The following is a 23959-nucleotide window of genomic DNA, read 5'->3' as shown; positions in this document are numbered from 1 at the left end:
AACTCTGCATTCAAATGGGTATATCTTTCCTTTCCTCCTTTGGGTTTTGCTTCTCTTCTTTTCACAGCTATTTGTAAGGCCTCCTCAGACAGCCATTTTGCTTTTTTGCATTTCTTTTTCTTGGGGATGGTCTTGATCCCTGTCTCCTGTACAGGTGTCACGAACCTCATTCCATAGTTCATCAGGCACTCTATCAGATCTAGACCCTTAAATCTATTTCTCACTTCCACTGTATAATCATAAGGGATTTGATTTAGGTCATACCTGAATGGTCTAGTGGTTTCCCCCACTTTCTTCAATTTAAGTCTAAATTTGGCAGTAAGGAGCTTGCTTATTGCTTATTTTAGTTCGCTGATTCCTAGATTGTCAGTGTTCACTCTTGCCATCTCCTGTTTGACCACTTCCAATTTGCCTTGATTCATGACGAGAGGAGTTACCCCGCGTCTGAGGTCAGGGGCAGCGACGAGAGGAGTTACCCCACGTCCGAGGTCAGGGCCGGCAGCAGGGAGGGATGGTGACGAGAGGAGCAACCCCACACCCGAGGAGCCGTGGCTGCGCGGGTGCAGGAGGACCTAGAGGAGCTATCCCACGTTGAAGGTCAGGAAGGGCGGCGGTGAGGAGATACCCCTCATAAGGTAAGGAGCAATGGCTGTGCTTTGCTGGAGCAGCCGTGAAGAGATACCCCACGCCCAAGGTAAGAGAAACCCAAGTAAGATGGTAGGTGTTGCAAGAGGGCATCAGAGGGCAAACACACTGAAACCATACTCACAGAAACTAGTCAGTCTAATCACACTAGGACCACAGCCTTGTCTAACTCAATGAAACTAAGCCATGCCTGTGGGGCAACCCAGGACGGGCTGGTCATGGGGAGAGATCTGACAGAATGTGGTCCACTAGAGAAGGGAATGGCAAACCACTTCAGTATTCTTGCCTTGAGAACCCCATGAACAGTATGAAAAGGCAAAATGATAGGATACTGAAAGAGAAACTCCCCAGGTCAGTAGGTGCCCAATATGCTACTGGAGATCAGTGGAGAAATAACTCCAGAAAGAATGAAGGGATGGAGCCAAAGCAAAAAGAATACCCAGATGTGGATGTGACTGGTGATAGAAGCAAGGTCCAATGCTGTAAAGAGCAATATTGCATAGGAACCTGGAATGTCAGGTCCATGAATCAAGGCAAATTGGAAGTGGTCAAACAAGAGATGGCAAGAGTGAATGTCGACATTCTAGGAATCAGCTAACTGAAATGGGCTGGAATGGGTGAATTTAACTCAGATGATCATTATATCTACTACTGCGGGCAGGAATCCCTCAGAAGAAATGGAGTGGCCATCATGGTCAACAAAAGAGTCCGAAATGCAGTACTTAGATGCAATCTCAAAAACAACAGAATGATCTCTGTTCATTTCCAAGGCAAACCATTCAATATCACAGTAATCCAAGTCTGTGCTCCAACCAGTAATGCTGAAGAAGCTGAAGTTGAATGGTTCTATGAAGACCTACAAGACCTTTTAGAACTAACACCCCAAAAAATGTCCTTTTCATTATAGGGGACTGGAATGCAAAAGTAGGAAGTCAAGAAACACCTGGAGTAACAGGCAAATTTGACCTTGGAATACGAAATGAAGCAGGGAAAAGACTAATAGAGTTTTGCCAAGAAAATGCACTGGTCATAGAAAACACTCTCTTCCAACAACACAAGAGAAGACTCTATACATGGACATCACCAGATGGTCAACACTGAAATCAGATTGATTATATTCTTTGCAGCCAAAGATGGAGAAGCTCTATACAGTCAGCAAAAACAAGACCAGGAGCTGACTGTGGCTCAGACCATGAACTCCTTATTGCCAAATTCAGACTGAAATTGAAGAAAGTAGGGAAAACCACTAGACCATTCAGGTATGACCTAAATCAAATCCCTTATGATTATACAGTGAAAGTGAGAAATAGATTTAAGGGCCTAGATCTGATAGATAGAGTGCCTGATGAACTATGGAATGAGGTTCGTGACACTGTACAGGAGACAGGGATCAAGACCATCCCCATGGAAAAGAAATGCAAAAAAGCAAAATGGCTGTCTGGGGAGGCCTTACAAATAGCTGTGAAAAGAAGAGAAGTGAAAAGCAAAGGAGAAAAGGAAAGATATAAACATCTGAATGCAGAGTTCCAAAGAATAGCAAGAAGAGATAAGAAAGCCTTCTTCAGCAATCAATGCAAAGAAATAGAGGAAAACAACAGAATGGGAAAGACTAGGGATCTCTTCAAGAAAATCAGAGATACCAAAGGAACATTTCATGCAAAGATGGGCTTGATAAAGGACAGAAATTGGTATGGACCTAACAGAAGCAGAAGATATTAAGAAGAGATGGCAAGAATACACAGAAGAACTGTACAAAAAAGATCTTCATGACCCAGATAATCACGATGGTGTGATCACTGACCTAGAGCCAGGCATCCTGGAATGTGAAGTCAAGTGGGCCTTAGAAAGCATCACTACGAACAAAGCTAGTGGAGGTGATGGAATTCCAGTTGAGCTATTCCAAATCCTGAAAGATGATGCTGTGAAAGTGCTGAACTCAATATGCCAGCAAATTTGGAAAACTCAGCAGTGGCCACAGGACTGGAAAAGGTCAGTTTTCATTCCAATCCCAAAGAAAGGCAATGCCAAAGAATGCTCAAACTACCGCACAATTGCACTCATCTCACACGCTAGTAAAGTAATGCTCAAAATTCTCCAAGCCAGGCTTCAACAGTACCTGAACCGTGAACTTCCAGATGTTCAAGCTGGTTTTAGAAAAGGCAGAGGAACCAGAGATCAAATTGTCAACATCTGCTGGATCATGGAAAAAGCAAGAGAGTTCCAGAAAACATCTATTTCTGCTTTATTGACTATGCCAAAGCCTTTGACTGTGTGGATCACAATAAACTGTGGAAAATTCTGAAAGAGATGGGAATACCAGACCACCTGACCTGCCTCTTGAGAAATCTGTATGCAGGTCAGGAAGCAACAGTTAGAACTGGACATGGAACAACAGACTGGTTCCAAATAGGAAAAGGAGTTCGTCAAGGCTGTATATTGTCACCCTGTTTATTTAACTTATATGCAGAGTACATCATGAGAAACGCTGTACTGGAAGAAACACAAGCTAGAATCAAGAGTGCTGGGAGAAATATCAATCACCTCAGATATGCATATGACACCACCCTTATGGCAGAAAGTGAAGAGGAACTAAAGAGCCTCTTGATGAAAGTGAAAGAGGAGAGTGAAAAAGTTGGCTTAAAGCTCAACATTCAGAAAACGAAGATCATGGCATCTGGTCCCATCACTTCATGGGAAATAGATGGGGAAACAGTGGAAACAGTGTCAGACTTTATTTTTTGGGGCTCCAAAATCACTGCAGATGGTGACTGCAGCCATGAAATTAAAAGACGCTTACTCCTTGGAAGAAAAGTTATGACCAACCTAGATAGCATATTCAAAAGCAGAGACATTACTTTGCCAACAGAGGTTCGTCTAGTCAAGGCTATGGTTTTTCCTGTGGTCATGTATGGATGTGAGAGTTGGACTGTGAAGAAGGCTGAGTGCTGAAGAATTGATGCTTTTGAACTGTGGTGTTGGAGAAGACTCTTGAGAGTCCCTTGGACTGCAAGGACATCCAACCAGTCCATTCTGAAGGAGATCAGCCCTGGGATTTCTTTGGAAGGAATGATGCTAAAGCTGAAACTCCAGTACTTTGGCCACCTCATGCGAAGAGGTGACTCATTGGAAAAGACTCTGATGCTGGGAGGGATTGAGGGCAGGAGGAGAAGGGGACGACAGAGGATGAGATGGCTGGATGGCATCACCGACTCGATGGACATGAGTTTCAGTGAACTCCGAGAGTTGGTGATGGATAGGGAGGCCTGGAGTGCTGCGATTCATGGGGTTGCAAAGAGTTGGACATGACTGAGCGACTGATCTGATCTGATGGACCTAACATTCCAGGTTCCTATGCAATATTGCTCTTTACAGCATCAGACCTTGCTTCTATCACCAGTCACATCCACAACTGGGTGTTGTTTTTGCTTTGGCTCCGTCCCTTCATTCTTTCTAGAGTTATTTTCCACTGATCCCCAGTAGCATACTGGGCACCTACCAACCTGTGGAACTGATCCACTAGGGAAGCCCATTTTCTGGTGATGAATATGGTCAACTGAAATCATCTCAGATTATCAATATCTGGCATTACATATCTGTGTGAAAAGACACTTTAAAAAGGAATGGGTAAAAATCTCACTGTATCTGCATTTACAGGTGAACATCATATTTGAATTTTAATGATTATTGTTGTTCAGCCATTCAGTCGTGTCGGACTCTTTGTGACCCCATGGACGGCAGCACTCCAGGCTTCCCTGTCCTTCACTATCTCCTGGCATTCGCTCAAACTTAACTATGAGCCACAATTAAGAAAATATTATCCTCCACGTCCCAACCTCAAACTACAATTCTATTAGTAGGCCTGTTCCCTTAAATTTTTTAATCTTTATTGCTTTATATTGAATTACATCAACTTTAGCTGTAGATAAGTTTTTCTTTGCTTACTAAAGTACCTGTGTAATATAGGAGATTTTGCCTCATAGCCCACAAAGCCTAAACTATTTACTGTCAATCCTCTATAGAAGTTTGCTGATCCCTATTTTAGAATCCTGGTGGCTCAGACAGTAAAGAATCCGCCTGCAATTCACAAGACCTGGGTTCCACCCCTGGATTGGGAAGATCCCATGGAGAAGGGCATGGCAACCCACTCTAGTATTCTTGCCTGGAGAATCCCCATGGACAGAGGAGCCTGGCGGGCTACAGTCCATGGGGTCACAAAGAGTTGGACACGACAGTGACTAAGCACAGCACAAGTTAGAACATTTCTGGAACTAAACATGGGTACCCCTTTAGTAGCCTGCAACTCGGTTCAGCGGACATGCAACTGCACCTCCTGGCCAAATACTAATACTCTGCCCACAGGCCAGCTGCCAACGATTCCCTTGCTCCACCTGCCCCTGGACGAGTTAAAGCCCAGCAGCGCAGACTGCGCAGGCGTAACCGAGTCTGCCGCAGGCGCCTCTGCGCAGGCGCAGGTGATTAGAAGCCGCTGATTGGCAGTTCAGAGTGCTGCACTGCCAAGCGCCGTTCTAGGCATTTTACTTTGTAGACAGTTTGTGCCAGAGGATCCGGCGACCAGCGAAGGACACGCTACCCAGGTTGGGACTTCATGCTGCGGGTGGTGTATGGACCTGGGGGCAAATCCTGGCTTCTTGGACCCCTAAAATTATCCTGAATGAGGATGTCCCTTCATTCCTCCCTTCCAACAGTTTAATTGTGAAATAGAGCACACATCTAGAAAAAGGCACAAAACAGAGATATACAGCTTATTATTTTGTTAAAATCATTCCTTAAAAAGCACGTCCCAGGTTAAGAAATAGAGCTTCGCTAGCCTCCCGGAAGCCCACTTGCTCCCTTTCCCAAAGTAAAGCCTTTAAAAAAATATATGGTAATCATTGATTGCTTGTACAGTAGTCTCTCCTTATCCATGGTTTCATTTTACAAGATCTCAGTTATTCGGGGTCAGATGCAGTCTAAAAATATTACATGGAAAATTCCAGAAGTAAATAATTCATAAGTTTTAAATTGTGCTGTGTTCAGAGTGGGGTGTTGAAATCTTGCACCACCTGCTGTATCCATCTGGTGCCAAGATTCATCCCTTTCCCGTGTACCCCACCCATTTAGCTACTTACTGTCTTGGTTGATTGGATTAATTGTCCAGGCATCAAAGTGCTCAGTGTTCAAGTGGCCCTTAATTTTACTTAATAATGGCCTCAAGGCACCAGAGTAGTGATGCTGGCAATTCAGATACGACAAAGAAAAGCCACAAAGTGCTTCCTTTAAGTGAAAATGTGAAAGTTCTTAATAAAGAAAAAAAAATACACAGGTTACTAAGATCTTTGGTAAGAATGACTCTTCTATCTGTGAAATTGTGAAGAAGAAAAAAGAAACTCGTGCTAGTTCGCTGTCACACCTCAAACTGTAAACGTTGCAGCCTACAGTGCCCAAGAACTGCTTAGTTACGATGGAAAAGGCATTACATTTGTACAATAAGATATTTTGAGAGAGAAAGACCATATTCATATAGCTTTATTAGAATAGATTGCTGTAATTGTTCTATTATTGTTGTCAATCCATTACTGTGCTTAATTTATAATTTAATCTTTATCATAGGTATGTGTGTGTAGAAAAAAACCTGGTATATGCTTTGGTACTGTCTGAGATTTTAGACCTCCACTGGTGGTCTTGGAAACTATCCCCCACAGATAAGGGGGACTACTGTATAGGTTTACCACCGAAACACCTGCATCTCTCAACGTACTTTTGTTTTTTAAAAAATAAAAGTTTATGTTTTTTAAAAAATAAAGTGTTATACAGTTTGCTCTTGTGTCTGGCATCTTTTGCTCAATATTATGTGAGATTCATCCATGCTGTTATTTGTGGCTCTGGTTCCTTCATTCTTCCTACTGCTGTATAAAAGTATTAATACAACTTACGAATATTTTGCAATCTTAATTCTGCTGATGGGGATATTTGGGATACGACTTTTCCATATGTCTGTTATTATGAAAATGCTGAGGCATATAGCCAGTGTATGTATAACTTTATAAAACACAGTTTTCCAGAGTGCTTGCACCATTTCACCCTCCCAAAACTGATTCTAATTTCGCTTGCTCCACATCTTCCCTACCTTGTAGAGGACCGCACAAATGTCTGCCCATGCTCTGAAATTCCAGTCACCCCACCTGCTCCTAGATCTGATATCTGCTTCCTCAGCTACTTAAGGTGCCAGCTGGCAGCACCCCAGGAAGACAGAGTGGTCCTGGGGCTCAACCCCAGGTGTGCCCCTTCCCTTCAGGACAACAGTCTGCCTCCTCCTGTGGTCTAATGCCTAAAAAGAGTTGCTCATATGTTTCACTCCAGCTTTACTGCTGTTTACCATAGGAGGGCTTATTCTGTACTAGTTCCATCACAGCTGGTAGCCAAAGTTCTCCACAACTGTGTTTTATTTGGGCGGCCTGTATATTGAAGTCTCAAAGAATCACTCTTTTTGTTGTCACCTTCTGATCATAATGGCTGAGAAACTCATTTATATGAACTAGGAAGTGTGCAAGGGAAATTTATTACAAGAATGCTTCTTGATCCTCATGCAGTAAAGAATAAAGCTCACCAAACTAAATCCTTGAGTAAGTGTTTTCTGTGTAGTCTCCCTCAGGCAGTGAATGAAATCACAATCAGAAGCTCATTTATTGACGATTTAGTTTGAGGAATCCTAGTTTTTGGGCAGCCAGTTTTAGGCTGGATACAATCAAGTGCATTTCTCTCTCTCAGTTCAGTTCAGTCGCTCAGTTGTGTCCGACTCTTTGCGACCCCATGAATCGCAGCACGCCAGGCCTCCCTGTCCATCACCAACTCCCAGAGTTCACTCAGACTCACGTCCATCGAGTCAATGATGCCATCCAGCCCTCTCATCCTCTGTCGTCCCCTTCTCCTCCTGCCCCCAATCCCTCCCAGCATCAGAGTCTTTTCCAATGAGTCAACTCTTCGCATGAGGTGGCCCAAGTTTGGTCATTGGAGTTTCAGCTTTAGCATCATTCCTTCTAAAGAAATCCCAGGGCTGATATCCTTTAGAATGGACTGGTTGGATGTCCTTGCAGTCCAAGGGACTCTCAAGAGTCTTCTCCAACACCACAGTTCAAAAGGATCAATTCTTCAGCGGTGAGCTTTCTGCACAGTCCAACTGTCACATCCATACATGACCACTGGAAAAACCATAGCCTTGACTAGACGGACCTGTGTTGGCAAAGTAATGTCTCTGCTTTTCAATATGCTATCTAGGTTGGTCATAACTTTTCTTCCAAGGAGTAAGCGTCTTTTAATTTCTCTCTCTAATGTACAGCAAAAGCCACGCTGTAGTCCCATGTGCTGCTAATTAGCATGGGGATTTGGATGAATGGTTAATGGCAGCCAGCTACGACAGCCTGATGCATCCAGCTTATAACAGAGAGACTCTTGCCAATGGAATCAGAAATAGGTAAAGTCTGTCATGTTCCCTGAGTACATACCTAAGAGATTAAAAAGTTACTCTTAATAGATACCTCAGTTAAATAGAGTTGGGAGACCAGCAGGGGGAGCTCTCACACCCTGCAAGAACAGCAGAGCCGAACAGAAAGAAAAGACTCCTCCCAGGCAAGAATCCTGGAGCACCCGTTGCCATTTCCTTCTCCACGGGAAATTTCTAGACCCAGGGATCATCCCAGGTCTCCCGCATTGCAGTAGGATTCTTTACTGGCTGAGCCACCAGGGAAACCCACCAACTTCCTTTTCTTCTCCATAAAAAATTATCTCCTTTCCCTTACCATGTGGGGACTTGCATATAGCTCACCATAGTGGCTGACCCTAAATTGCAATTCTCTGCTGGTCCTGAGTAAACCATCCTAGCTGGAAAAATACCTCTTTGGAACAGGAACTGCTTAAAGTTGGTGACTAAAACTCATCCTTCCCCGTATAGCCCTTGGACAGGAAGCGTTTGCTTCCTGATGTTCCTTTTGCTTTGCTCTGGGGACTTGGCTTGTCTCTGCTTTAGTCCCTTATACATGATCGTAGAGTCAAGCTCATGGATGGCAACCCCAGTTACCTCATTTAAGGTTCATAAGGAGCTCCTCTGTAGCTTCAAGTATGGAAGGTGGTTGAGTGTGCTAATCCTTTGCTGAGTTCTAAGGCGACATCTCTATTCTATTACAGAGTATCTCATCTGGACTGTTCTGCCTTTTTTGTGCCCTAGGGATACAGTGTTCTTGCCTGGAGAATCCCAGGGACGGGGGAGCCTGGTGAGCTGCCGTCTATGGGGTTGCACAGAGTCAGACAGGACTGAAGCAACTTAGCAGCAGCAGCAGCAGCAGGGATACAGAAGTCTTTTTTTTTTTTTCTTTTAATTTTACTTATTTATTATTTTTGATCTGGAAGATTCCCTGGAGAAGGAAATGGCAACCCACTCCACTATTCTTGGCTGGAAAATCCAATGGATGGCGGAGCCTGGTCAGCTACAGTCCATGGGGTCGCGAAGAGTCGGACACGACTGAGTGAGTTCTCTTTCTTTCTTCTTTCTTTCTTTCTTTTGGCTGTGCTGAGTCTTTGTTGCTGTGCGCGGGCTTTCTCTAGTTGTGGAAAGTGGGAGTTAGTCTTCATTGCAATGTGTGGGCTTCTCATTGCGGGGGGCTCTCTTATTGTGGAGCACTGGCTCTAGAGATTGGGCTCAGTAGTTATGGCTCACTGGCTCAGTTGCCCTGAGATACGTGGGATCTTCCCAGATCGGGGATCGAATCTGTGTCCGCTTTATTGCCAGATGGATTCTTAACCACTGGACCAGCAGGGGCATCCTGGGATACAGGATTCTTTTCTGTCCCTGGCTGAAGGAGATACTGTAGAAGGATTCCTACTCATTCTGTCATTAGACTATGTTCCTTCCAACTAATTATTCTTTTCTAGAAAATATTTATTTTTATTTATTTATTGGGCTGCTCCGTGTCTTAGTTTCAGCACATGGGATCTTTGATCTTCATTGTGGCATGCAGGCTCTTTAGTTGAGGCATTCAAACTCTTACTTGAGGCATTTGAACTCTTAGTTGAGGCATGTGGGAATCTAGTTTCCTGACCAGGGATCGAACCCAAGCCCCTGCATTGGGAGTGCTGAGCCTGGTAGCACTTGGTAGCCATTGGGCCACCAGGGAAGTCCCGCAATGAATGATTCTGAAATTCTAAGTACACACGACCTTTCCATGATTTGAAATTTCAATCATTGGATACTTTGGAGAAAAGGCAGCTTCGTCTGGTCCTGCAAAATCAAAGTCTATTTGACAGCTGGAAGGTGTTTGATGGCAAAAGCTCTGCAAAATCTGTTATGAATTTGCTAGCACTGCCATAACAAAGTACCACAAACCGAGTGGCTTAAATGACAAAAATGTATTGTCTCATCATTCTGGAGGCCTGAAGTTCAAGATGGGCTTGGCAGCATTGGCCCCTTCTCAGGGCTTTGAGGGAGAAGCTGTTACCTGCTGCTCTCCTGATGTCTGGTGGTTTGCTGGGCATCCTGGCACATCCCATCTCTGCCTTCATGTTCCATGACCTTCTCCCTCTGTGTTAGCCTTATCAGGCCTGAGAAATGGAATAATTCCTGCCATATCAGTAAACAAAGGATGTCACAGTCATCAGCAATTGTAACCATTATGGATGGTAAGCTGGTGAGTCCTGAGGGAACTCAGGAAGGAAAGAATACCTGCCATCTAGCAGCCATCAGACTGCAGCCACTCCCCATGGTGAGCCCTGAGGAAACTCGGGATGGGAAAACACAGTTTACTGGCCCCAGATAGGTGACATATAGGGAATATCCTACATAGGTGCATATCCCAGGAATGAGTTAAGTGAACAGAGACTCTTGTGTGTGTGTGTGTGTGTTATTTGGTCAGTCGTGTCCACCTCTTTGTGACTCCATGGACTATAGCCCACCAGGCTCCTCTGTCCATGGGATTCTCCAGACAAGAATCCTGGAGTAGGTTGCCATTTCCTTCTCCAACAGAAACCCTTGATTTTTCCCATACATAGGAAAGCACTAAATTCCTTAACTTGAGATATCTGGTATTTTGCTGCTTTGTGTGTGTGTGTTTGCTCTGTTGCATCTAACTATTTGCAACCCCATGGACTGTAGCCTGTCAGGTTCCTCTGTCCATGGGATTTCTCAGGGAATAATACTGGAGTGGGTTGCCATTTCCTCCTTCAGAGGATCTTCCCTACCCAGGGATCGAACAAGTCTTTTGCATCTCCTGCATTGGCAGGTTGGTTTTCCTTTAATTCACAACAATCTTTTAATGTTCAGACTACTGCCCTTTGTTGCAGAACTTCTATGCAACCTGGCTGCTCCCTTGCTTCCTCAGAGCAGTTCTCTTAGGGCTACTTGAGATGCTGTCTCCTGGATCTGAAGTCCTAAAAATTCCCATTGAATAAACATAACTCTCACCTTTTAGGCTGTGAATATTTTTCAGGTCCACAGGTCACATGGCTGTGTCTGAGGCATCCTCCTCCTGTTTCAGTGGGAGACCAATTGACATGGAGAGGTATCTTTCTTTTCCTGCCAAAGGTAGTTCCCCAACACTCAAGATGTTTACAGAAATAGGCAGAGTTTGTGCAGCCCTATGAAGCTGCCATGTGATGCAGGGGGATGGTCCCTGGACTTGAGACAAAAAACCCTGGGCCCCACCATGTGACTTCAAGTGTCAACATCCCCATCGCAAAGTAAAGGAAGTGAAACAGCCAGCTGTTTAAGGCCCCTCCAGCCTTAACGATTCTTACAGCTGCTGGGCAACTGAGTTGAAATCTCTGAATCTAGAGATGAACCCCACTCTGTGTGTCCACTAAGAGGCAGTGACTGCATTTGGATCCACTGCCCTTTGAAAACAATGCCTCACTTATTTTGTTTTAGTTGCTAAGTCCTGTCTGACTCTTCAAGATTACCAGGTGGCTCAGTGGTAAAGAATCCGCCTGCAATGCAGGAGACACAGAAGATACAGGTTCCATCCCTGAGTTGGGACGATCCCCTGGAGGAGGGCATGGCAACCTACTTCAGTATTCTTGCCTGGAGAATCCCATGGACAGAGGAGCCTGGCAAGCTACAGTCCATGGGGTTGCAAAGAGTTGGACACGACTGAAGCGACTTAACACGCATGCATGTCTGACTCTTTGTGACCCCATGGAGTGTAACCTGAGAGGACCCTCTGTCCATGGGATTTCTCACTTACTAAAAGTCAGTGAATAGGGAGAGGGGAGGGGATGGGGTAGGAATATCTTCTTAGTTTTCCTCTCAATACCAAACCACTCTAGAATAATAACTTATAAGTCATGACCATTTAGGGCAATAAGAAAAATTGTGTGTTTCCAGTTTTTAGTTTCACTGAGTATATTGCTGCTTTCTATAATTAGTTTGAATTTCCCCAGCATTGATCCCTTACCCAGGAGGAATCCTCTGTTTTTCTTAATATGTTGAACTTGCAGATCATTAACTTATTAAGTTACAGAATTTAAGATCTGGAAAGGACTCTTTGCAGCCTGAGGAAATGGACCAGACCTGGTAAGTGGCTAGTTCAAGGTTATATGTCAAGTTAGTGGTAGGGCCAGGACTAGAAAGCATCAAAGTCAACTTTCTCAGCTATATGAGAGGTGATCTCTGAAGATTTAAAGCTTTAGGCTTAAGAAACTGGTGTTCTGGTCTTGACCAGAGATCTCTGCTCCCCCACAGCGGCTGTAACTAATCATTAATTTTGCTTGGTAAGTTGACTTTTTTAAAAAGACTTTATTCTTAAGTGAATTTTTAGGTTCACAACAAACTTGAGTGAAAAATATAGAGATTTCCCATATACCTTCTGCCCCTCCATATGCTTAGCCTTCCCAGTTATTAATATCCCTGATCAAATGGTCCACTTATTATAATTAATGAACTTACACTGACACACCATTATCACCAGAAGTCTATAGACTTCTATATTTAAAAAAGAAGTCTATAGAAGAAAAAAAAAAGAAGTCTATAGACTTCTAAGCTTAGAGGTCTATCGCTTAGACATTAGGGTTCACTCTTGGTGTTGTAGGGTTTAGCTAAAATTGTGATGATATGTGTCAAAATGATACATATCAAACAGAGTACTGAGAATCCTCATGCTTTGCCTAGTCATTACCCCTGCCTACAACCCCCGACAACCACGATTATTTTTATCATCTTCAAAGTTTGGCCTTTACCAGAATGTCATATAGTTGGAGGCCCAGAATACACAGACTTTTCCGATTGGCTTCTTTCAGCTCATAATATGGATTTAAGTTTCCTCCATGTCTTTTCAGGCCCTGATAGTTCATTTCTTTTTAGTACTGAATAAACCATTTTCTGATGGACTGCAGAAAATGGAATTTATCTATTATTTATCTATTCATCTGCTGAAGGACACCGTGGTTGCTTCCAAGTAGGTTGACTTTTTGAGTGTACAAAGACAGGTTATTCAGAACTTTCCTCATTGGAATGAAATGCTATTAAGTCTCATTAAATACCATTATCTCATATTAAATCTTTGATGAAATCCATGAAAGCAATTGTTCTCTGGACTTTTGGATTTCACAAAATTGTAAATTAACAAAAAATGTACATTGTTTTGATTTTACTGAGCAAATACGCATGTCTTTTAAAAAAATCTATCACTTATTATGACCCTACTATTATAAAAGACATTTTAACTCAAAAAATAAAAGAGTATGCAATCTCAGAATCCATCACAGCTAGATAAATTCCTTTTTGAAAAACACTTGCCTTGTTCTTATTTTTATCATTTTGCCCAAATCAATAGAATCCTTGTCACTCACCAAACCCAGCCCACACATCAGCCTTGGAAACCACTGCCTTAAGGAACTAGCCAATGTGACTGAAGTTCCTCTACAAAAGAACTCTTCTGCCTGTGACTGGCTCCCCTCAAGAGATGCTGGAGGTTGAACACATTTCTGGGCTGCTAGAGAAAATAGTGAGAGTGGGGAAGTAGGTCTTATAAAGCTGAACTTGCAAAGAACTTCCTAGGAGAAGATTTGTAACTTGGATTTCTAGATGATAAAACATTCTGGAGGCTTAGGAGTCAAGTGGGGGTGGGAAAGAGAAAATTTTTCCTTCTGTGAATGTTAACCTGCTGTACCAGTAAGAGGTAGGTTAAATCCTAAAGGATGGTGTAGGCAGCTGCTGTGTGGGCTCATGAGTCAGTGTGCTCAGAATCAGCAAATGCAGAGAGCGCAGTTAAGGGAGAGGTAATCATAAACCCTGAGTATTCATTGGAAGAACTGAAGCTGAAACTGAAGCTCCAATACCTTGGCCACCTGATGCAAAGAGCTGATTCATTGGAAAAGATTCTGATGCTGGGAAAGATTGAGGGCAGGAGGAGAAGGGGGCGACAGAGGATAATATGATGGATGGCATCACTGACTCAAAGGACATGAGTTTGAGCAAACTCTGGGAGATAGTGAAGGACAGGGAAGCCTGGTGTACTGCAGTCCATGGAGTAGCAAAGAGTCGGACATGACTGAGTGACTGAAAAACAACAAAAATCATCCCCAGGAGAAACCCGAGACACTGGAATTCCTGTTTTTATTTACTCAGTGGCTCTTTGGCAAAGGGACTAATCCCTGTGCGCAGTTTTAAAGGACATTGTATGACTATTAGCAATAGTCACTCAGATAATGCTGGCTTTTCTTTTCTTCTCTTTAAACAAGATTCCAGCTTTTTTTGGTTTTGTTTTACTGTACTACATGGTATGTGGGATCTTAGTTCCCTCACCAGGGATGGGACCTATGACCCCTGCACTGAGGGCATGGAGTCTTAACCACCGGACCACCAGGGAAGTCCCTCCAGCTTTTTCTCTTTTTAAAATATTTATTCATTTATTTATTTAGCTGCACCAGGTCTTAGTTGTGGCATGTGGGATCTTTTTAGCCACTGGACTCCCAAGGAAGTCCCAAGATTCTAGTTTTAACAAGCAACATGTTCCTGACAGCAGTTGGCATTCTTCACTTTATCTGTCTCTTATATTATATTGTCTGAAAAAAAGACATACTTAAAAAAAAAAAAAAACTTCATCCTCTTGCAAGATTTACTGGGTATATACAAGTCAGAGTATGATTCCCAACACCTTTCAGTCATAAGACTGTACTTATATTCTGTTTTACCAATAATGACCCATTTTGCTCTCTCTTGTAGACTCTGCCTCTTTTCTTCAAAGAGCCAAATAAAAGTGAATCTTGGACTCTTCCCAGAGAGTAGGGGCATTCCGGGCACTCCCTGGGCACTGTGTGTGCTCTGGAATAAAGTAGGAGCCCAGGGAATTTCTACCTACAAGGATCAGGAAACCACGACCACCTGAAGGGGAAGGGGTTTGTGCCGTGACGTCTCTCCAGAACTTGGAGTTATGCCTGAAAATCTCATTTCCTCGGAAAAGTTTAACCAGGGGTAGAGGGTGAAATAAGGAAAAAAAAAAAAACTGTTTGAACTTTCCTGGTGATCCTGTGGTTAAGCATCCACGTTGCAAAGCAGGGGACGTGGGGTCAATGCCTGGTCAGGAAACTTAAGATCCCACATGCTGCAGAGCCACTAAGCCTGCACAAGGAAAGATCCCAACTAAGACCTGATGCAGCCAAATAAATGAATTTTTTTAAAAAAAAAGAAAAAACTTTAAGATTATAAAGTTTCTGCTACACTAAGAAGCTCTGGTGGGTTAGTACATATTTTCCCAAAGATAAGTACATATTACTCGCAAAACCTTTTTCACCAGGTAGGCTGTTAGGAATGTTCTATAATCTTTCAGGAGAATGGTATAGTCATTCTACTATTCCTGCAACCCGAGTTTTTGTCACCTTGAGAGCTGTGATTTTTTCCACTCACATAGGAACTGGGGACTGAGAGCTCTGATGTTTGACCACGAGGTTTTTACATAATTAAAATAAAAATTTTAAGATAAACTATAAAGTGAAAGAAAATATTTACAAATAGGGCACATTCATTGTAGGAACTTTGAGACAAACAGAAATAGGAAGTGATCGCTAACCTCACCACCTCATCACACTGTGGCTGTATTTCTTCCTACGACTCCTTCTGGGTATTTTTTTTAGGCACAACTGTAACCATGGCATCCTTCAGTTCCGTTCAGTCACTCAGTCATGTCCGACTCTCTGCGACCCCATGGACTGCAGCACGCCAGGCTTCCCTGTCCATCACCAACTCCTGGAGCTTGCTCAAACTCATGTCCATCGAGTCAGTGATGCCATCCAACCATCTCATTCTCTGTCGTCCCCTTCTCCTTCAATCTCTCCCAGCATCAGGGTCTTTTCTAGTGAGTCAGCTCTTTGCATCAGGTGGCCAAAGTATTGGAGTTTCAGCTTCAGCATCAGTCCTTCCAATGAATATTCAAGACTGATCTCCTTTAGGATTGGCTAGTTTGATCTCCTTGCAGTCCAAAGGACTCTCAAGAGTCTTCTCCAACACCACAGTTCAAAAGCATCAATTCTTCGGTGCTCAGTTTTGTTTATAGTCCAGCTCTCACATCCATACGTGACTCCTGGAAAAACCATTCCTAACCACCTCATATTCTTTCATCAAGTGTGTGTGTGTGTGTGTATTTTACTATGTCACCACTCCATGAGCCTCACTTTTACTGCCTATGAAATTGCTTCCTGTGAGTGGCACATGTCAGTTAATATTTCCTTGTTGAGCTTGAGAACAATACAGTTTTTATTGTTGTTACTCATTGGAAACTCCTGAAAGGATTCATTCTGCCAGGCCCTTGCCTATGTTGCTGCTGCTGCTGCTGCTAAGTCGCTTCAGTAGTGTCCGACTCTGTGCGACCCCATAGATGGCAGCCCACCAGGCTCCCCCGTCCCTGGGATTCTCCAGGCAAGAACACTGGAGTGGGCTGCCATTTCTGTGTTAGTCGTTGTTATACTCAAAGTCTTCAGTAATTGAATTAAAATAAGAGCTTGTATTTAATACATGTTTCTTTGATTATCAGTAAAGTTGAACACTTTTCCATATTCTTTTGTTTGCATCTTCTGTTTTGGGGACATCCTGGTTAAATCCTTCAGGCAGAACCAAGTAGAAGGATGTTTCCCATTGGTAACCATTTAGAGATTAGCAGTACATGTTCAGAGGGGCAGCATTCCACCGAGTGTGGGAGTGAGAGGGCTAAACTTTGTAGTATAATTATCAAATATTCTATTTTAAATTAGATATAGGTTAGCCTGGTTAACAATTATAAATAGGTCACATAGCATCACCAACTCAGTGGACATGAATTTGCGGAGATTCCGTGAGATAGTGGAGGACAGAGGAGCCTGGCATGCTGCAGTTACATGGGGTCGCAAAGGGTCGGACATGACTCAGTGACTAGACAACTAGGACAATAAATAGATGAAATGTTATTTTAAAACCAAAGACTAGTAAGTCAGACAGAGAAAGACAAGTATCATATGATATCACTTATATGTGGAATTTAAAAATAATGATGCAAATGGGGACTTCCCTGGTGGCCCAGTGGTTGAGAATTCGCCTGCCAGTGAAGGGGACATGGGTTCGATCCTTGGTCCAGGAGGACCCCACATGCCTCAGAGAAACTGAGCCCGTGTGCCACAACTACTGAGCCCACACTCTGATCCTGAAGCACTGCAACCAGAGAAAGCCCACACACAGCAACAGAGATCCAGAGTGGCCAAAAAAAAAAAAAAAAGATACAAATGATCTTATTTACGAAACAGAAATAGACGCATGGACATAGAAAACAAACTTATGGTTACCAAAGGGGAAAGGTAGGAGGAGGGACATATTAGGAATTAACACATACATATGACTAGGTATAAAATAGACAATCAGCAAAGACCTGATGTGCAGGAACTCTACTCAATATTCTATAATAATCTAAGTGGAAAAAGAATCTGAAAAAGAATGGATATATGTTTATGTGTAACTGAATCACGTTGCTGTGCACCTGAAATTAACACAACATTGTAAACCAACTATCAGTTCAGTTCAGTTCAGTCACTCAGTCGTGTCCGACTCTTTTCGACCCCATGAATCGCAGCACGCCTGGCCTCTCTGTCCATCACCAACTCCCGGAGTTCACTCAGACTCACGTCCATCAAGTCAGTGATGCCATCCAGCCATCTCATCCTCTGTCGTCCCCTTCTCCTCCTGCCCTCAATCCCTCCCAGCATCAGAGTCTTTTCCAATGAGTCAACTCTTCGCATGAGGTGGCCAAAGTACTGGAGTTTCAGCTTTAGCATCATTCTTTCCAAAGAAATCCCAGGGCTGATCTCCTTCAGAATGGACTGGTTGGATCTCCATGCAGTCCAAGGGACTCTCAAGAGTCTTCTCCAACACCACAGTTCAAAAGCATCAATTCTTCAGCACTCAGCCTTCTTCACAGTCCAACTCTCACATCCATACATGACCACTGGAAAAACCATAGTCTTGACTAGACAGACATTTGTTGGCAAAGTAATGTCTCTGCTTTTGAATATGCTATCTAGGTTGGTCATAACTTTTCTTCCAAGGAGTAAGTGTCTTTTAATTTCATGGCTGCAGTCACCATCTGTAGTGATTTTGGAGCCCAAAAAAATAAAGTCTGACACTGTTTCCACTGTTTCTCCATCTATTTCCCATAAAGTGATGGGACCAGATGCCATGATCTTCGTTTTCTGAATGTTGAGCTTTAAGCCAACTTTTTCACTCTCCACTTTCACTTTCATCAATTGGCTTTTTAGTTCCTCTTCACTTTCTGCCATAAGGGTGACAATATACAGCCTTGACGTACTCCTTTTCTTATTTGGAACCAGTCTGTTGTTCCATGTCCACTTCTAACTATTGCTTCGTGACCTGCATACAAATTTCTCAAGAGGCAGATCAGGTGGTCTGGTATTCCCATCTCTTTCAGAATTTTCCACAGTTTATTGTGATCCACACAGTCAAAGGCTTTGGCATAGTCAATAAAGCAGAAATTGATGTTTTTCTGGAACTCTCTTGCTTTTTCCATGATCCAGTGGATGTTGGCAATTTGATCTCTGGTTCCTCTGCCTTTTCTAAAACCAGCTTGAACATTAGGAAGTTCACGGTTCACATATTGCTGAAGCCTGGCTTGGGGAATTTTAAGCATTACTTTACTAGTGTGTGAGATGAGTGCAATTGTGCAGTAGTTTGAGCATTCTTTGGCATTGGCTTTCTTTGGGATTGGAAAGAAAACTGACCTTTTCCAGTCCTGTGGCCACTACTGAGTTTTCCAAATTTGCTGGCATATTGAGTGCAGCACTTTCACAGCATCATCTTTCAGGATTTGGAATAGCTCAACTGGAATTCCATCACCTCCACTAGCTTTGTTCATAGTGATGCTTTCTAAGGCCCACTTGACTTCACATTCCAGGATGTCTGGCTCTAGGTCAGTGATCACACCATCGTGATTATCTGGGTCATGAAGATCTTTTTTGTACAGTTCTTCTGTGTATTCTTGCCATCTCTTCTTAATATCTTCTGCTTCTGTTAGGTCCATACCATTTCTGTCCTTTATCGAGCCCATCTTAGCCCAATATAAAATAAAAATTAAATTTAAAAATAAAATGAAACACTGAAACACTTCCCCTTCTTTATTCTCAGAGTAGTTTTAATTTGGTTCAGTACATGTTGGATCTTCCCTGTAGCTCAGATGGTAAAGAATCTGCCTGCAATGCAGGAGACCTGGGTTCGATCCCTGGGTTGGGAAGATTCTCTGGAGAAGGGAATGGCAATCCACTCCAGTATTCTTGCCTGAAGAATCCCATGGACAGAGGAGCCTGGCGGGCTACAGTTTGCGGGGTCACAAAGAGTCGGACACGACTGAGCGACTAACACTACTACACGTACTTGACATTGTTTAACACGTTTAACGTGTCTCCACGTGAACTGAACTGGTTAGCTTTTGTCTGCTTCCTCCCATGGTCAGTGAAGACCAGAAAGCAGTGACACACAGTGCTGTTAATTGAAGGCTTCTCAGAATAAAAGATTCACATATTGAAATATTCCAAGTATAACTCCTTTTCTACTGCTGTTGAGATGTCCTTCCTGTGGTTTGAAGGCTTTCTGACTGACTTTCCCTTCAGATTTCTGACCTCACACTTCCGTCACATTGTGCCTTTCTTTGCAACTTTTCAGCTTATCAGCACCATAAACTCTTTCTCAGACACTGTATATTTGCTTTATATTACTAACATCTCCTGATACTGCCTGTACCAGGCATGGGGCTTAGTACTTTTCAGGCATTACTCAATCCTTACAACACCCTATATGGTAGTTACTAGCATCATCTCCATTTTACAAATATGCGCAGGGTCTCAAAGAGATGAGCCAACTAGCCCTGGACCCAGAGGAGGTGGTTGGGGAGTGGTCAGGATTTGAACTCAGGTCCTGATTCTAGAAAGTGTTAAGTCACTCAGCTGTGTCTGACTCTTTGCGATCCCATGGATTATAGTCTGTCAGCTTCCTCTGTCCAGGCAGGAATTCTGCAGTGGGGAGCCGTTTCCTTCTCCAGGGGATCTTCCCAATCCAGGGATCTGAGCTGGGTCTCCCACTTTGCAGGAGGATTCTTGCCATCTGAGTCACAAGAGATGCCTGATTCTAGGGCCCTTACAAAATGTCACCTCAAACTTGCAGTTTAACCTCAAAGGTCCTGGAAAAGTACTGCATTATGAAATCTCATGCAATACGGCCAAAGATTTGTACAGAGTAGATGCTCATTAAAATCCTTGCCAAGAGGCCACACGCGCCCTCTGGGATGGCCCGCACTCTGTCTATGGAGCGTGTTTCTCTCTCAAAAAAGTACACTTCTTCCCTATTTAAAAAAGAAATCCTTACTGAGTAAAAAGAGGATCTTCCTGTTTAAAAGATATGATGTCTTCAAACGAGGCAGTTTCTCTGCCTCTCTACAAACTATAAACTCATAGTTGAGAATTCATGGGACCATTCCCTGGGGCTACAGTGGACGAGAGCATTTGAGTCTTTGGAATGCCCTGCAAGACAATAGAACAGAACTTTTGACCTGAGAAACTTTACTATGGAAAAACTAATAAGCTGTGGATAAACTGTAAAGTGGGAATAGAGAAGGGTTGAACATTTCACACCCCTCTGACTTTCAAAGACAAAATTTTGTCCTGTTTTCCAGATGAAATTTGTACCAGATACATCTGGATTCTCTCTGTGGGTGACGTGGCCTCTCAAGACATGTTTATACACTTGACAAAGAAACCATTTCGAGCTTGGACCTTGACATTCCAGCGAGATCTTCCTGACAATGGCCTCCACGGTAAGGACCCCCCCATTTTCCTAACAAAGTCCAGACTGTAGTGTTGGTAACCTTCTCCCAAATTCAAACAGGACCTCAGCATCCTAGGACTCCCCTGGAACCATTTTGTCTATCTTTGGGCAAATTGAGCATGCTTAGCGTGTAGTGAAGCTCACCACTGTCCTTTGTTTTGGAGAGTCTTATTTTTGCCTAAGTTGTCTATCCTATACAGGTTGCTAACTGTGCATTCCCCTTGCCTCTACAGCTGCTGGTGTAAATAGCCTGCATCTCCCCATTGGTAAACAATAATAATAAACATAATTTTTAAAAGTGTAAAACAAAACTAAACAGGCTCAGTTTAAAGCCTTTGTCAGATTATTTTATTGACTAATTTCATCTAAAACTCATATTCTAATTTCTGATTTTATTGACTGCCTTAGTATTACATCTTTTCAGGGTTTCATAATGTTGGTTTATGGGCCATGTTCAGGGTTTGTATGTTTCTCCTGTCTCTCTCCTCTCATGCTCAACCCACTAGGTCTTATGCTTTTGCATTTGCCTTCCTACCATCCTCAAGGCTCTAGCTCAGAACTGGCTCTCATTATGATGGTTGAGCTGCCCCACTGAGTGATGTAGGAGGACACAGATCCAGGCATGAAGCCAGCAGGCAGCCTGGCTCACTCCCTGGGCTGCAAGATGAGTCTCTGGACTTGCAGCCTGTTATACACCTTAGCCCAGGCAGGTTTCAGCAGCAGTTTAGTTCAGCAGCCCCTAGCCTGGCCTGGTTCAGCCCACAACTTTGGGCAGGGTTCCAACTCCATCCCATCTAATTTGAGACTTTTAGTTCCCAGGACCCCTCAGGAATGAATCTGGGGCTTTCGCTGAATGTCTGAGCCTGGAGCTCTGCAGCCTACTCACCATGGTGCATTTCATCCTGCTTCTCATCTGTGGTTCTGAGGACACCCATCCCCCACCCCCCACCATGCAGAATAATGGCTCATAGAGATGTCTACATTCTAATTCCAGGAACCTGTGAATATGTTATTTTACATGCCAAAAAGGAATTTACAGGTGGGATTGAGTTCAAGATCTTGACAATGGAAACAGCGGATGTCACAGAAAGAAAGGTTTGAAGATGCTACACTGCTGGCTTTGAAGAGGAAGGAAGGGGCCATGAGCCAAGGAATGCAGGCGGCCTGTAGCATTTCCTCTGAGTCATCTATCTCCCCCTTTCCCTTATAAGGACTCTTGTGATCACATCAACTCATTTGCAGAATCCTAGATAATCTCCCCATGTCAAGATCCTGAACTCAGCCCCATCTGTGTGAAACAGATTTCCCCTGGACTCTTCAGAATAAATTCAGGCCTGTTGACACCTTGATTTTGAGCTCAGTGAAACCTATTTTTTGGCCTTTTTATGGCTGTGTAATATTATATTGTATATATGTACCACATCTTCTTTTGAAAAAAATTTTTTTTAATTTATAGTTTATTTTTTGAATGTGCTACACAGCTTGCAGGATCTTGGTTCCCTGACCAAGGATTGAACCTGGGCCCTCTGCAGTGAAAACACCAAGTCCTTACCACTGGACCATGGGGGAAGTCAGTGTTTGTTACAACTTCCATCAGTTCAGTTCAGTCGCTCAGTCATGTCCGATTCTTTTCGACCCCATGAATTGCAGCATGCCAGGCCTCCCTGTCCATCACCAACTCCCAGAGTTCACACAAACTCACGTCCATCGAGTCGATGATGCCATCCAGCCATCTCATCCTCTGTCGTCCCCTTTTCCTCCTAAGAAACTATCTTTTTGTTTTTTTGTGTTTTGGTTCTGTTTTCTTTTTGAATATTTTAAATCTCCCCTCCTTTTCTGTATGTGGAGTGGGAAAAGACTATCAAACATGAATTTGCCCACAAATTGATACTTTCTCTAGGAATGAATGGTGACCATTTATTAAAGTGGGAAAAACAGATCAGTAATAACAGGAGTGTGTAGAGTAGTAGCTAGCATATTTTTAGTACTTTATGAAGCTGCAAAACTTTTTTCTAAATCACATATATACCATGTATGTATCTATAAACCTAACATTGTAAGGCTTAAATGAGTTGCCAGGCTGTTTTCATTTTTTAAAAATATTTATTTATTTGGCAGGGCCAGGTCTTAGAAGAAGGCAATGGCAACCCACTCCAGTACTCTTGCCTGGAAAATCCCATGGATGGAGGAGCCTGGTGGGCTGCCATCTATGGGGTCACACAGAGTCGGACACGACTGAAGCGACTTAGCAGCAGCAGCAGCAGCCAGATCTTAGTTACATGGGAACATTTAGCTGTGGCGTGAAAACTCTTGGTTGTGGCATGCAGGATCTTAGTTTCCTGGCCAGGAATTGAACCCAGGTCCTCTGCACTGGGAACAAGTGTGTTAGCGGAGAAGTCCCCAGAATGTTTTTAAAATAGCTATAACTTGAGAGTGCAAGTACTGCACTGTGCATTGAAATCTGAAATATCTTTTTATCCCTGTCATCTATCCCTCTGAATTAAAGAAATAGTTCACCTTCTCTAAGACTTCCCTTTCACCATCTGCCTTTCTCAGAGTTTGTGGGAGTAATAACAATCATTAAAGACTTTTGAGCAATTAGAATTTTTTTGTTGTTATTAGACTGGTGATTATAAGAAAACCATTGTCCAAGTTATCTATTGCTGCAAAACAAATTACATCAAAGCTTAGTAACTTAAAAAAAAAAAAAGGACAAATATTTATTATCTCACATTGCTTCTGTGGGTCAGGAATTCAAGAGCAGCTTGTCTGGGTAGATCTGGCCCCAAGTCCCCCACGAGGCTGTGGTCATGATGTCAGACATGATGCAGCTGATCTGAAGTTGATTAGGGCCAGAGGATCTGCGCCCACCCTGCCTTACTCACGTGGATGATGAGTCAGTGCTGACTGTTAGTAGGAAGTCACAGCTTCTCTCAAGGATCTCCCCATAGGGCTGCCTGAGTGTGTTTACCACTAGGCAGC

At 43.2% G+C, this 23959-nt stretch overlaps 1 protein-coding gene and 1 long non-coding RNA gene across 2 annotated transcripts in view; one reads left to right on the top strand and one right to left on the bottom strand.

Annotated features, from left to right (window-relative positions):
- CSKMT (citrate synthase lysine methyltransferase) overlaps positions 1-22730 on the bottom strand; it is a 427761-nt gene extending 405031 nt beyond the window's left edge. The window contains exon 1 of the mRNA XM_059882858.1: positions 22680-22730. Coding sequence (XP_059738841.1) covers positions 22680-22715 — 36 coding nt within the window. The 5' untranslated portion in view covers positions 22716-22730. The remainder of the gene's footprint in view (positions 1-22679) is intronic.
- Positions 7803-23581, top strand: LOC107131971 (uncharacterized). Its single transcript, XR_001495452.3, has 3 exons — positions 7803-9164; positions 20826-20966; positions 21972-23581. It is a non-coding gene; the product is annotated as an uncharacterized lncRNA (long non-coding RNA).
- The last annotated feature ends 378 nt before the right edge of the window (positions 23582-23959 follow it).

Source organism: Bos taurus, chromosome 29 (assembly GCF_002263795.3).
Source record: "Bos taurus isolate L1 Dominette 01449 registration number 42190680 breed Hereford chromosome 29, ARS-UCD2.0, whole genome shotgun sequence".
Classification (NCBI taxonomy): Eukaryota; Metazoa; Chordata; class Mammalia; order Artiodactyla; family Bovidae; genus Bos; species Bos taurus.
The sequence above is the reverse complement of the archived record's forward strand: the minus strand, read 5'-3'. Positions and strand labels throughout refer to the sequence as shown.